The sequence below is a fragment of the Salarias fasciatus genome, chromosome 15 (assembly GCF_902148845.1).
Source record: "Salarias fasciatus chromosome 15, fSalaFa1.1, whole genome shotgun sequence".
NCBI classification, from domain to species: Eukaryota; Metazoa; Chordata; class Actinopteri; order Blenniiformes; family Blenniidae; genus Salarias; species Salarias fasciatus.
Window position 1 is genome coordinate 12,109,936 of NC_043759.1, and position 14,946 is coordinate 12,124,881.

At 45.3% G+C, this 14,946-nt stretch overlaps 1 protein-coding gene across 5 annotated transcripts in view; it reads right to left on the minus strand.

Moving 5' to 3' along the window:
• The window catches only part of syne1a (spectrin repeat containing, nuclear envelope 1a), a 109,691-nt gene that overhangs the window by 36,842 nt on the left and 57,903 nt on the right, over positions 1–14,946 (minus strand). For all 5 annotated transcript variants that reach the window (XM_030109704.1, XM_030109701.1, XM_030109700.1 and 2 more), the window contains 21 exons: positions 11,801–12,127; positions 11,394–11,546; positions 11,106–11,273; positions 10,768–10,944; positions 9,534–9,680; positions 9,159–9,284; positions 8,819–8,995; positions 8,381–8,646; positions 8,132–8,288; positions 7,644–8,042; positions 5,920–7,524; positions 5,314–5,651; positions 5,026–5,170; positions 4,519–4,737; positions 2,946–3,232; positions 2,591–2,756; positions 2,338–2,493; positions 1,848–2,000; positions 1,178–1,360; positions 913–1,050; positions 417–602 (listed from right to left, as the gene is read on the minus strand). In XM_030109704.1, the coding sequence (XP_029965564.1) occupies positions 417–602; positions 913–1,050; positions 1,178–1,360; positions 1,848–2,000; positions 2,338–2,493; positions 2,591–2,756; positions 2,946–3,232; positions 4,519–4,737; positions 5,026–5,170; positions 5,314–5,651; positions 5,920–7,524; positions 7,644–8,042; positions 8,132–8,288; positions 8,381–8,646; positions 8,819–8,995; positions 9,159–9,284; positions 9,534–9,680; positions 10,768–10,944; positions 11,106–11,273; positions 11,394–11,546; positions 11,801–12,127 (5,673 nt within the window). The remainder of the gene's footprint in view (positions 1–416; positions 603–912; positions 1,051–1,177; positions 1,361–1,847; positions 2,001–2,337; positions 2,494–2,590; positions 2,757–2,945; positions 3,233–4,518; positions 4,738–5,025; positions 5,171–5,313; positions 5,652–5,919; positions 7,525–7,643; positions 8,043–8,131; positions 8,289–8,380; positions 8,647–8,818; positions 8,996–9,158; positions 9,285–9,533; positions 9,681–10,767; positions 10,945–11,105; positions 11,274–11,393; positions 11,547–11,800; positions 12,128–14,946) is intronic.

The following is a 14,946-nucleotide window of genomic DNA, read 5'->3' on the forward strand; positions in this document are numbered from 1 at the left end:
AGCAAACATAAGCACTTTTTACCCTCGACTTCAAGGAAGAAGTACAGGCTAATCATTCTTGGAAGAAGTTAACAAAATTCAGATGATTACTATTTGAAATTGTGCTCAGCAGAAGGAACACTAAACGGATTTCCAATGCAAAATGCTGTTAGTGACACAGAGCAGCAGCCTGTCTTCTGGGCCCCGGCTGTATGGCAATCAGATTATTGAAAGATTATTGCTGCACATGCTGAAACAGTGCATTCCTTTACAATGGTGTAATACAGCTCACATGTCCACAAGGGGGCACTGTGGGGTTGCAGTTTGACTGATTGTGTGTGTGTGTGTGTGTGTGTGTGTGTGTGTGTGTGTGTGTGTGTGTGTGTATGTGTGTGCAGTTGGATGGCGACTGATGTGTCACTTCAATGAGGCTTTACCTTTGCGGCATCCTGCAGACTCTGGAGGCGAGTCTTGGCCGTTTGCTGCAGCTCCTCTGTTCGTCTGCTGAGGTGCTTCACCTGCTGGCTCCACCCTTCCGTCTGCAGCACGTCCGCCAGCTGCCCCTCCCTTTCCCCCATCGCCTCCAGGTCACCATGGAGACCTCGACACTCGCGCAGCAACGCCTGCCACCAAAGGAACACAAATTAAGAGTCAAGAAAGGAGCCTTTATTGTTGCAATTACACTAATTAGGGCTGGCCAAAACAGTCTGCAGAGGAGCGTTTCACTGTAAGTCAAACAAGTGTGGGGACGTAATTAACTGTAAATTTGTGAAGTATCTCCACATTTAATAGACTTAAGTATAAAGCAAAGCTATTTATTCATGGGTAAAGTACAAACATGACTTCCAACTCAAAAAAAAAAAAAAACCCCTAGAAAATTTAAGACTTTTTGTGCAATGTGTGATCTCTGTTGTGGGAATAACCAGGACTCACCTGGTGAGCTCGGATTTGCTCCTGCAGCTGAGATGCAGAACTCCAGATGATGTTACCGGTGACCAGAGCCTCTGCTTTATCTGCCCAGCCCAAAATGAAGGCCTTCACACTCTGATATTCCTCCACCTGCTTTTCTGCCTGCTCACAGGATCAAAAGCGGCCAAAAGGCAGAAAATTAATAAAATAATAAATCACCTTCAACAGCTTATCTCAGTCAGAAAAGCAGGGAGACTGTGTTTTTTTGGAAGCTTCTTGTGCACCTCACCTTCTTCAGCCTGCTGGCTCTGTCCTGGACCTGCTGCATGGTGTGGCGCTGAGTTTCTGTCAGTTTAGCCACAGCATCGCCCAGCTGTTTACACAGCAGAGGGTTCTGCTCGCCAAACTCCTGCACAGCCACTCCCAGTTCGGCCAGAGAGGAGCCACAGGAGTCACACTCCTCACACAGAGCCTGAGGAGGAGAGGAATATGATCACTAAACCATTAAAAAAAAAAAAAACATCCGGGAGTTTTGGAACAGTCACTAATTAATGAGTACTAACCATAGTGTGACATTTTAGTATGTAGTTTTATCAAATGCAATGGGCTAGACTACTTGTTGGGCAGCAGCAGTGATTAATTAGTCAATTTTAGACATGTGGGACAACTCGGGAATGGCTGACTGCCCCTCTAACTGCCTTTAAACTCTGGACCTTTGGGTTCTACAGATGGGAGGGGAAGTCAGAAAAGAAAAATACTGAGGAGACAAGATGAACAGGAGGAAAGCGGTTCACGCTCCCATCTGGAATGCTTCTTCCCAAAGTAGGTCAATTTGGAAAAGCAGAATTCAATTCATGCCAGTGCAACACTCACACACTCATTAACCTCAACATCTGCAGAATGAAGAGTCGATTGAACAGGGGTTAATTGCTTGCTAATTAGTCAATCTGTCTGATTACTTTGGTTTCTTCTTTGGCCTCCTCCAGGTCGGCGCTCTTGTCCTCCAGCTTTGAAGCGATGGTCTTCAGCTTGGCCTCAATGTCCTGAAGTCTGGAGCTGAAGTCCTCCTTCACATCTCTGGTCTGCTGCACCTCTCTTTCTCTCGCCTGCACCTGAAGACAAGCAGAAAAACAGACATAGATTTGCAGTTTGGAAGTGGAAAGTTCTGACTTTAAGAGGAGAGAATATTCATAAATTCTGTCAAACTCATGATAAACTGGGAAATCAGAAAATCAGTCTACACGGCACTCTTTTGTTATGCACAAACAGTAAATTTAAGTTGCATGCAGGACTTCGTAATGTTTTCTCACCAAAACGAAACAAAAAATCTTTTTCTACATTTGAATATATAACAGTTGTTGGTCATTTCTCCATTAAAAAATATCAATTCTGGGTTTTCCTAGATGCATGAATGTATTATTTGTATGGAATATTTAACGTTGAGGTTACCTGATCTTCAGCAGAGCCCAGAGCCAGAGTCACCTCAGCCAGCTGCATGCTGAGCTCGGAGGGCAGACCCGCTTGTAGGTCCTGGTACTTAGACTGCTGCAACTCCGTCATGCGCTCCACGCTCTGACGTCTGCTGATGACCTCTCCGTGGGCGGTCTTCAACACAAACAACGTCCCGTTCAAGATACCGTATCTTCACACTGGATTGTAATCATATTTCACTTGTTCATCTTTGTTTATACAGCAGCCAAACCTCCAGTTCTTGCAGAAGTGAATCCAGGTCTGCAGTTGGACTCAGCAATAAACCACGAGTATCTTGGATCCAGCCTTTGACTAAGCCCAGCTCCTTCTCGACCTCCTCTCTTTCCCTCAGCTCCTGTTGTACCTGAGCTCTGCTGGCCCACACCTGCAGCATGAGACTGAACACAGCATAGGGCAATAATAAATAAAACAAATAATGCATTGTGTCTTCATCGAAGCTAGGAAATTTGCACTTGTCAAATTTCTATTGCTGTTTTTGGCGTTGACTGATAGGTTTAACCGTCATTCACCTGATGTCTTCATCTTAATTGTGCTTCACTTGTCATGTCACCCAGCGGTCCTCTCACCTGTCATACTGCTCCTGGATGTTTCTGATCTCTTGCAGGCACGAAGTCTCCTCGTGTCCGTTCTCCATCTTCTTTTCTGCCGCGTCCTCCTTCTCGTCGTCCCCTCGGAGGCTGCGGGTTTGCTGGCCCAGCAGAGCCAGGATGGACTGCTCCCTCTCCACTTCCAGACCGAAGGAGTCATGGTACTCCAGGAGACTCTGCAGCGCCGCCCTGGTGGCCGCTTTTTCGACTGTGCTGTCTGGGACACGACTGCGGAGGTCCTTGGCTACAGAGCGCACCTTCTCCATCTGTGGGCCAGAGGGTTAGCGGCAAAGATTACAATGACGTAGCTGTTGGAGAACAATGGACAGAGACTTGGGTCGAAGGACGTTTTCTATACTTCACCATGTTGTGTTCATCAGGAAACAGCGAATTGATTAAAAGTAATTAAATCAGTCTTTGTAAGGCTGCCTGATTGTTTAGAATGATTTGCAACCATACACGGTTGATTAATTACTGAAACATTTCAAACTCAAGTAACTCTACTCGGCTTTTTGTATTCGAGCAGCTTTGCAACAGTGAGAGAAAAAAAAGCAGGGTTCAGAGTTCAGAGTGACGTCATGTCCAGCTGAACAAAGACCCACAGAAAACACAGTGGACAGCAAGAATCTGCCACATTTGAGGAAGTCCTTACGCTCTGACGTTATTTCCTTTTCAGTCAGTGCTTTGTGGGTATTCTTGGGAACTCGAATTGGGTCAAAAGGCGGGAAAACGCTTCATGACAGAGTGTTTTGGCAAGAGGAAACAACTGGCCCAAAGCCTGGAGTTACATCACAGCACACCAACTGGTGTTCAGTTGTTGCTGTCTTTGACCTAAATCTGCAAGAACAGTGAGTTTAGAGATCCCGGCAGCGCAGCAGAGCGGCTGTAGGCGCAGGGTTGGTTCACTGCACATGGTAATTGAAACACTGAGTGTAATCTGAGAAATGACCACGCTATCTTACCCCAACTTTACTGAAATTAATGCTTTAGGTTTGACTTGAAATCAGTGCTTTACTTTTTCATTCAAACGGTGTTGACTTGCTGTTTGTCTCTGAAGGGCTCCTAAAATAAGGATACGAATACTCAATTATGAAAACTATCATTTCCAAACCACACTTTCATATTCATATTACAGACAGATTCATATTACTGGGTGTGTTCAGCATATGAGGAATCTGCTTTGGGTTTTTTTCAGGCAGGATTAATTAATAAGAATAATTAAGGACAATTAACCTTACATGTAATCACATAATATAACATTTACATTTATACATATTAACATGTAGTCATCATAAAAATATCAATAATAATAACCAGTGGGATGAGTATAATGTCTCATTGTATCCCTGTATTTTATCAAACAGCCTAAACTGTGCAAAAATGTCACAAAAATAATGTTTTGTTGTATTTTCAGTAAGATGCTGGGGTTATTTGAAGCCCGTGCTTTTGAAAGTGTCACAGTCTGCTTTCTGGTTGGGTTTAAAGTCTTCACAACATGAGTACCAGACGCACACACGCCCACCTGCGAGCACGGCGATTAAGCCTCACTCGCCTTCTCAATGAAGCTCCTCCACTCCCTCGCTGTGTCCTCCAGCGCCCTCTCCTGCGCCTGGGCCACGCTGCGAAGCCTGGTCCACCGTTGCCATAGTGACGTCACAGCATGACCGGTAACAGCTTTACTAGCTTCAGAGACGAGTTGCTCCAACTCCGTCACGTTCTCTTTCAGAGCATTTAGAGGCAACTCCAGCAGGTCGATGTGAGCCACCAGAGACTGCAGCCAAACAGCAACAATGGAAACACGCAGGCTCTTCAATAAAAACACACTCCTGAAACATTCATGGCACGGGGAAATAAAAACATTCCCCTAAAACACACTACTTTTCAGACAGACAGACAAGGAATACCATATAAACTCTGGAGTGTTCAAATATTAATGTGTACTGACACGCACAAATGTTGAAATTTAATGCGGGCATCTCAAGAGAAAAAGCACATGTAAGATAGATGTTTTCTATAAATATCTGACAGCTTTTTTTTTTTTTTACAACATCAGACCCACCTTGTATCTTTGACACTTTTCCTCTGCCTGGCGGAGACTCCCAGCTTTCGCTGTGGTGAACATGGCCATCTTACTCTCTGAATCATTCATCTGTTCAACCAGAGACTCCTTCTCTTTTTGGAAAGTACTCCAAAGACGTGCACATCTAAAAAAGAAAACACCATTTTCAGATGCCATCATAATGTCGAATTATGCAAGATTTAAATGTAGAATAAATGCATTATTGTTATTTAATAATTAGATAAAAATAAACATAATGACAGAGTTTAAACATGATATTGCACACACCTCTGCTGCACTTCTGTGTAGCCATCCAGCTGCTGTTTGACCTCCGTGTTTCTCATTTGCATCGCCTGAACTTTTTCTCTCAGCTCACCCATCACTTGGGCCTCCACGAATTCTCCCAACGGAGCATCCAAAGCCCTCAGCTCCTCCAGGCTAGCAGCAAAACTCTTTTCCTGAGCTGAAATTTCTTCCAGGTCTTGAGCACAGTCTGTCTGGCTCTCCAGCTCCACCCCGTCGCTGGCCCTCTGGAGCAGAGCTGCAGCGGAGTCCAGCCATTTCTGCATGGACTGCAGAGATAAGTGGTGCCTCTGGACCAGGGAAAGTGCTTGATCCAACGCCAACTAGAAAATGGAGAAGGTATTTTAATTAACTTCAGATTTTTTTTTCCACCACCTAAGCTGAAAAACAATTTTTATGAACATGTTGAAACACTACGTTGTAGCAGTTGCTGAATTTTTATTTTATTAGCTTAATCCATGAATGATCGCTCACAGTCAGGATAAACTTGGAATTACAACCTAACACCTAAAGCCTAATTTCCAAAATCAGGCTTAATACAAATGATAATAGTTGGACAGAGAAAAACTATCCAGTAAAAGACACACTCACCTGTTTGGCCATTACTTCTTGCTGAACATCAGATCCCAGCTTTGTCAGCTCTTTCAGCCTTTCTTCGATTTGAGCAGGAACAGCCACCATCCTACTCTCATATTTCTGCTTTTCTTTCTTTCCTAAAACATCAGCTACTCTCAGTTTACTCTTCGCTTCATGTTCAACAGTTTTCACTCTCCGCGCCTCCTTCTGAATCATCTCAGTTGTGACTTCTGAAAGTTTCAAAGGCTTCTTCATTTCGTCCTTCACAGCCTTCAACCAGTCCAACGTCTTCTGAGTCTCTCCTGTGAAATCTTCCGTCTCCGTGATCGTCACTTCACTTTCTTCAAGAAAACATTTAATGTCACACTGCAGAGACTTCAAAGTCTCCTGCAACAATGTCATTTCATGAAAGGCAGCAGCGTCAAACTTCACACCAAGATTTTTAGTTCCTTGATTACATTCTTCAGTCTGAGAGGTCAGTCCCTCCAGACTTTCCAACAACGAATAAAGGCAAGAGATTAAATCTATGGCACTTACTTCTCTGTCTGATTTTAGCCTGTCAAACTTCACTTGGACAGACTTCAACTCAGAGTCTAATGTGGAAAAAACTATGCTGTGTTCATCTAGTACTTTCAAGCACTTATTCAAGTCAGTGATCTTCTGATCATTTCTCCTCTGTAGTGCATTGTGGAGACTGACCAGCTGCTGCGTCTCTTCAGCTCTGTATTGTTGACCCTGGCTGAGAAAACCCTCATTCTTGCCGTTGAGCTCTCTCACAGCAGGGCTAATTTGACCCAAACTTTCATTTATATTTCTATACTCTTTAATCAAACTAAGAACTTCATCCTCTCTCATACTGATAGTCTGCTTTTCCAGATTGTCAAACTGCTCCTGAAGTTCCTCCAGTGCATTACGAGTGATATCAAAGAAAGTACCGAACTCTTTCCTCTCTAGCATTATCCGCTGGACTCTGTCCTTCTTCTCTTTGGCAAGAGCTAAGATGGCGTTGTACTGCTGAGGCAGGGCATTGAGGCGCTCATCTAAGTAGCAATGGTCAATCTCATTCAGGGTGGGGAGGATCTCTTGGCCTATTCTTTGGACAATAAGGAGGAGGTTTTCATACTCTGAAGCTTGTTCTAGGACATTTTGAAAGTTAGACAGTTGCGTCTGCAGTTCGGAGCAGTCATCAGCACTGCTGAGCTTGATTTCTGGGAAGGTTATTGCATCTGCTCGTCTCAACCAGAGGCAAGTCTTGTCCAGGTCCACCTGAAAGTACTTCCTGCAGGTCAAGGCTTTCTCCAAACTTGCGAGATGCTGGGTCGTCTTCTGGAGAGCCGTTTCGAAAGCAGCCTGCAATTCCTCGAGTCTCGCCAAAGTTTCCGCCCGCTCTTTGTCGCTGGCGTCTCGCTCGAGCTCTCGCCCCTGGACCCAGAGAGATGCCAGCTCCCTTTGGTAAGCCCGTAATCCGCTCTGAACGCCCCGACACGCAGCCACCTGTTTGGCCAAGTCCTCAGGAAGAAGAGCGACGTGATCGTCGATCAGAGCTTTCCTTTCCTGCTGCTGTACCCAAGACAGTGCTCTCCCCAGACCTTGAAGGAACTGTGTTCGCTCTGTGAAGGCCTGAAGAAGATCATTTAAACATTAATTATTTCAGGACAAATTAATTGGTTAAAAGATGAGCTCTCCAGATGCTTAGTTAAATGTGTACTCATCTCAAATTCAAAAGACCAGCTGCTCACCTTACTGAGGTATTTCCTTCTTTGGGTAACCCGAGCCCCCAGAGCCTCCACCTCAGTCTGGGCTTGTTCGACCAGCTCCTGTAAGCATCTCTTCTCGCTCAGCCCCAGCCTGGAGGCCACGGCCTGGGCTTCGCTGACCGCCTGACCCAGCAGCTGCTGACGGGCCTCCAACTCGACGCACACGCTCAGGTGGTCAAAGAGGAAACTCTGAGCCAGATCCGGGGGAGGGCTGGTCTTCAATGCAGATGTTAGTGCGGGACGCTGTTCCTCCACCCACTCTCTGGCATCTTTCAGCTGTGTTTCCACCCTGGCGAGGTCCTCTAATGTCTGAGCAGAGTCCTGGATTTTTTGCTGAATGAGAGTTTCGAGCTGGGCCCAGCGCTGCTCCAGGTGGCCCACCTGGTGAACAGAAACACACCTCCACATTACGTACTGTATCTCTGACCAGATTAAAAGACAGACTTCAATTAAAAATCTACTGCTGTCACCTGTTGTTTGACCAGCTCTTTATCGAGGAGGCTTAGACGAGGGAGGATAGCATGTCTCTGGTCTCTAAGATCTTCTAGAGTTTCTCTCTGATCCTCCAGGTCACTTGCAAGCTTTTTCAGAGCTTCCAGATGCTCACTTGTACTCTCTGTGTCAGCCCTAGGTATAATATCATAAAGCAACAGCTGTAATATCAGGGGAGGTTTATTCTGTAAATGACATACTGAAGTTATCAAATGAACTCCAAATACCGAGCGAGGTAGTCCCATTCTCTGGATACTTGATGGAAGAGTTCCTCCACTGCAACCACGCTCTCCTGGTATTCTCCACTTTGCTGCATGTCCTCCCCCCGCTGAGCCTCCAGCTCCTCAGCCCGCTGGCCCAGGTCCACCCAGCCTCTCTTCAGTCTTCTTATCTCCTCCAGGGCAGGACAGGCCTGTCCACCTGTCAACCTGCTGATGGCTTCGTTCAAACGCGTTACCTCAGATTGTCTCTCTCTAATCTGCTGGAGGAACTCCTGTAAGAAACAACAGACACTTGCGTAAAAGTTGGGTAGTTTGAAACTTTATCATAACGATGAGATTTGGACAATTTTTGCCTTCACATACTTGCAACCAATTATTCTCATTGTAGGACCAATCATTCATAATAAATATGACTGATGAAGATCATACTAAAAGATCAGTGACCTGTGCCTTGTCCAGCTGATTCTGTGCAATTTTGGGGTCCAGCTCTGCTGGTCTCCTAACGAGGCTCTGGAGTTGTTGCTCAGTCTCCCTTAGGTGTGTCTGCAAATCAGCTTTTTGCTCCTCGACGTCTCTCCAGCTGTCTGCCACCTCCTCACACAAAAGCATACGCTCCTCAATCTAGCAACAAAAAAAAAAAAAAAAAAAAAAAAAAAAAAACAACCAAAAACAAGTGCATTATGATCAGATATTAGATCAACAGAAGTTTTTTCTTGTCTATAGATTTGCTGAAGCCGCAAGTGTTCACTGTCTTGTATTTGACGGGATTCTGTAGTGAACTGACCTGCAGTTTGACCTGTTGAATCGCTGCTGCAGTCTCCCTGACCCTCGGTTCTGTCAGGTCACATGTTGAACACACGAGCTGGAGGTATGTGCTGGCCTGTTCCTGCAGGGCTCGCTCCTGCTTCACCTGTTGATCCAAGACTTCAATTGTTTTCACTCAATTTATGGCTGGTAACATAAATTCTTTTGGAGAGTCTATAAACTTGCATCTTCTCATGCAATTAGCATAATTTACATTGATTCCATTACCATGTACGGACTTATTATTAATCACAGGATATGTGCATAATTGCAGGAGGCAAAAGATAAGCTGAAAACAAATGCAAATTAATTATGACTGACACCAAGTACAAATAGCAAGCTTGAGCTTACTGACCTGCTGCAGAGACTCCTCCAAGCTTAGTGAAGGATGCGTGGGAGGTTCTGGTTCCTCTGAAACTGAGCTCAGCCATGTCTGGCACTGCTGCAGTGTGTCTTGCAGACTCACGTGTCTCTGCAGCTCATGATCAAGACTCTGATATACCTGTAAAACAGAGGCGGGGGGAAATGCAAATCTCTATATGTTTGAGAAAAAAACGTACCACACAGTGACACAGTGAAAGACTGAAAGAAGAAAACATGCTGTGGGTGGAATCGTGTCTAAACACAAAGACATATTAAATGACAAAAGCAGGGTAAAAAGGCACTAATACAGCATTATATTTAACAGGTGTTGAATGTGGAGGCGTCCATGCCCTCCAGGGGAGAATGAAACACCAAGGTCTGATTGACAGTGTTAATATGAGAGCCCGAAAGAGAGAAGTGAGGGGGGCATTTGCTGGCAAAGTGCCCACTGCATTTGGCAAAGGCTAGAAGGCTGGCATGGTGGCAAGTGGCAGGCAGGATATTAGAGCTGTGTTGCGCTGGGACACAGTTGGCAGCCGTGGCGACACTGGAGGCGCAGTTGTAGGGAAGCCAGGCAGCGTAGTGGTAAAGTATGGCTGGATCACACAATGCCAGATTGGATGTGCGAGCGGTGGTGGAGGTAGTATCTTGGGAGGTGAGCTATGATGACAGAGGAGAGGTTGCCAGACTGACAGAGTGGCGCTGGATTAAAGTACTCGCCAGATATACTGAATAGTGGCGTGTGACCATTTTTTGGCTCAGGCATGAAACAGTAGAGTTGACAGGGGATACGTGGAGATTAATACGTGGAGATTGAGTTAGTGATTTTGGCTGCTGGGGTCTGTCTGAGTGGGGCTGCTGTTGAGCTCCGCTCTGGCAGCATTAACTGGTGGTGCCCTCTACACTGGCAGTGAAGGGCTGTCTTGAGAGACGGGTTGAAGTGTCAGAATGGGTTAGGATTAAGTGGATGTCTGGGCCGTTGGAATATTAACAGCGCCGATATGTAGGGGAAGTGTGTGTCTGTGCACACATGTGGCGACATGCACGTCCATGCAGGTCTGTGCAAATGTCCGAGTTCCAAATGCATGTCTTACATTATAAATGTGTGAGAACTATTCCACTACTTCAAGCACAGAACGTCTTTTTTTAGCCTCGACCAATACTTCCCTCCCTCCACATCTCTGCTTTCCCTCCCTCCCGCTTCCCTTCTCCTCCTCCTCACTCACTCTCTGCGCTGTGCTACAGATGGCAGAGTAGCTGTCTCTGGTGCCTTGCTGGTGAGCCTGGACCTGCTGTCTCAGCCTGTTCTGCACGCGATCGCTGCAGCCCTGTACCAGGTGGTCCCCGCGCTCTTTCAGCCCTGCCAGGCGATCCTCAAAGCCCGCTATTTCCTCCATGATGGCCTGTGAAGGATGGAGAGGGAAGGCGGGATCATGTTAGAGAAGAATATCCTGTGGAGACGTTACGCGAGGAGGGTCTGTCTGCCGGTGACAAAACACATGGAGACAGGCCCGAGTGGATGAGCTTCTTGCATGGTCGGCTATAAACATGAGTGTTTGGTCACCTTGTGTCTGGCCAGCTGTTGAGTGGCTGCCTCCAAGCTACCGCTCACACTGGGATCAGGAGTCACCATCCTGCTCGACATCTGCAGCAGCCAGCGCTCCACCTCCTGCAGCTCGTTGTGGTAAGCTTCCTGTTCCCTCACCTGGATTTCCAGGTTCTCAACATGAGCCTGGACCACAGAGATCAGACACACTCTATACTTACTGTAGATTTACAAACCGATATGAAATCCTTTTGACGTTAAATAACAGAAAAACATGAACATCGTCATCGCAGCACATGTTCTCACCATGGCAGTGTGACAGAGTCCTGCGTAGTCCTTCTGCAGTCTGTTCATTTTGTCTCTAATAGACGGGTAGTGGACAGACGCCAACAGAGCGTCTCCCTTCTCCACCACTGACCTGATGGATCCATCATGGGACTGGACCATCTGCAATAGAGTCTGAACACACAGATGGACAATTCTCGTCTTTACTACCATGAGTGCACCGCAGGCATCCATGAATATAAAAAGCAACAGTAGTATGCTCTTGAAAATGAACGAGCAGTTAATTAAAGAATATTCAATTTTAAAGTTAATGGCCTGAAACATGCAAGGTCACTCATGTGGTCCATTAAGCTGATGATATTCAGTAACATCTTGCTTGCAGTTCAGTCCACAGAGCAAAATTATGGGCCAGTGATGGAAGTCTTTACCTTGTACTTGGCCAGCTGTGCTCTGCGCTGGTACAGTTCAGCTTTGGGCTCCACGGGGTTCCTGAGCGAAGCCCTGGTCTCCACCAGCCACTGAGCCTGAGCCCTGTACCGGTCCTGGAACTCCTTAGCTAGCAGCGACGCCCGTTCCAAGAAGCTGCGCTCCTGCCTCAGGCCTCCGGCCAGCTCCTCCAGCTGGGACAGACGTGCCTCTACCTCTCCTCCTAAAGTTTCAGCTTCGGCCTCATTGAGGAAGCCCGCGGCCTGCTCTGCACGCTCCCTCAGGGACTTCAGGAACCCATGACCATGCTGAAGCTCAGACTGGAGAGTCTGCATGCAAGAGAGCAGAACACAGCTCATTACAGGTGCTGCCACTGCACGATCACAGTCGCAAAATTACCGTCACCCGGTGTAATTCACCCACTGCAGAGCTAACGGAGCTTCTCCTTTAATAGAGTATCAAGAATTATTATACTGATACACAAAGATTAAAAACCAAAAAAACCCTTTGACTTTGAGAGGAAACATTCATTTCTACAGAGCAGATTTCTTTGTCCTTCACCTCCAGTGCTGCCCCGATCACCAGGGCCAGGCAGGCGGCGCGTCTGAAAGGCTTTGAACCCATCAGGTAGGCTAACACCTGCATGGCGAGATGTGGAGAAGACTGGGAGGTCAAGGTGTGGCGAAACCACAGAAATAATATGAAAGGAGGACCCAATTATAAATACCCTTAACAGGCACCAGTAGCTGCAGGGGTTTCCAGGGCAACCATAACGTTACACACACACACACACACACACACACACACACACACACACACACACACACACACAGTGACTTCCACTCAATGGGATGCCATCTAGCTTTCATCATTGGTCTATTATTGCTTGAGTTGTGAGTAGCCTCACACTTCAACAACCCCAGACCTCCAGCTAAGGCTGTTGGTAATATAATCTAACGAGACCTGAGTCTGCCTGCACACGTCTGCGCTTCCTGCTCGATATGACCCTCCAGGCTTCTTCATCACTCCAATAACAATACTTCTGCCTCACACCACCATAACAAGCAACACTCAATATATCTCAAATTCACCATATTCTATGAGCTAATGTGAGCAAAAGAAAGAAATAATAGTAATTGCTATTTAAACCGCTGTATATTCAGTTGCACTGCCTGCATTTCACAAAACATCTGGCAACGTGTCTTCTTCCTCGAAGCACCACAAGTCATATAAATGTTGATTTACACTTGGAAGGCTGCAGCACACTGTAAGCAATTCATCAAACGTTCCATCGAAATTTGATTGTTTTTAATTGCACATTTGCATAACCAATACTAATTATGAGACAGATTAAACCGTTGAGTTAGATTAAGGTTGATAGGGGGAAAAGTGTTCAAAGTGATTCCCCTCTTCCAGGAATTTTTTCCTCCAAAACACACTTCAATAGATCAGACTGCATGAAACTGTGAAAAGATTTTTTGTCTCAAAATGTCATTACATTATATTTGCCATTTATGTAAAAATAGATTTATTATATTCAATAATAATCTATATTTAAGTGAAAAAAAAAAATACTTGTAAAGCAATAGATTAATTGACGACTCGCTGCAGCTACAGCTCGAAGGCTTGAACGTGCATCGCAGACAACACAGTGTGACGAATGTTATAGATGAGGGTTCTCAACGCAGTGTGGCCCGCCGTGTACACTGTCAACCCCAATTATCTGTGTCAAGTTGCTTGTTCACCTGCTGTAAACGATGAGCGCTGGGGCCACCGATTCTTATTCTGCGTTAGTAAGGAGGCTCGTTTGCCTACTGTAATCCATCAACTGTGGCACCGACAACAGCGTTCATCATTTACACCGTCTACAGAAGATGACCCCGTGAGCTGCTTATTAGTCTCTGTTTTGAAGGGATGAACAGCAAAAATGAACAAAATCCCATCAGCATCAAATTGAATTCTGTGATGTAGGACATCTGTAAAACTAAATGTATTTGTTAAAATATCAAATATGAAATTTGCTTTAAAAAAAAATTGGTATTTGTTTGTTACTTCCTCACATTAGGAAGGGAAATATAGAGTACCAGGAGATAAAAAACAAACAAAAGGCCATCAAACAAAGAAAATTCCAGTTGACAAAGATGTCAACGTCAATAAAACTCCACCGGCCGAGATTACACCTTATTTCAATAACAAAACTATTTATAATACATCCACCTTTTCCTGACTGAGCACAACAGGGAATTTAGAAAAGCAAAGTCCTTGAACATTAATGAAATGTAAGTGAAATTACAAACAAAATTTGCATGGTGTGCTCAATAATGAGAACCAACAATTGTCTATTTTGCATAGTACTCTGCATTTCTTGAAGAAGCAACCTTGCAGCTGTTTGGAAGATACAGGCCTTAATAAAATTGAACTAAACCATAAGTCTCTAAGAATAGCATCAAAATCACAACACTCCTACCCAGCCCAAATTAATCTGCAGGTCTTACAATACCTTACTTTTTCATATTATTTATAAAGCCACTGTACATTTCTTGGCTGATGTGACACACTGTGGCTCACGGCTTTACAGTTAAATAAAGTCCAAATCCAACTAATGGCCCTTGACATAGCTATTGACTAGCGGTCTTTGTGTCAATGGATAATCATCTCAGCTCAGTGAACAGCCCGGTGGCCCTCACTGCAGGAGATGAGTAAGTGATGGAGCATTCATGTGTTATCTGCACTGTTAGAAGGACACATGCGGTGGCAGCATGTCCTTGGTCCCTGTGCAGGGAGAGAGCATTGATCCGAGACACGGATTACTCCAGAAGACCACAACAGACGATGTATTGTAAATGTCTGGCTGGGTGTGTGTGTGTGTGTGTGTGTGTGTGTGTGTGTGTGTGTGTGTGTGTGTGTGTGTGTGTGTGTGTGTGATCGCGTTTCAGGATAGGAAGACAAAAGAAAGTGATAGTTAAAGAACTGAAGTTTCAAAATGTGTGAAATCACACAAGACTCAGGGATTTAGCAGCTTGTTAGCCGAGACTCTCGATGGGCTTTGTGAAACAAAAACCAATGTTGAGAAAGCGAAGAAAAACGGTGCACAAGTTTCCATTTGGGAATTTATAATATTCTGAGGTGAATGCATGTTTTAGAGTCA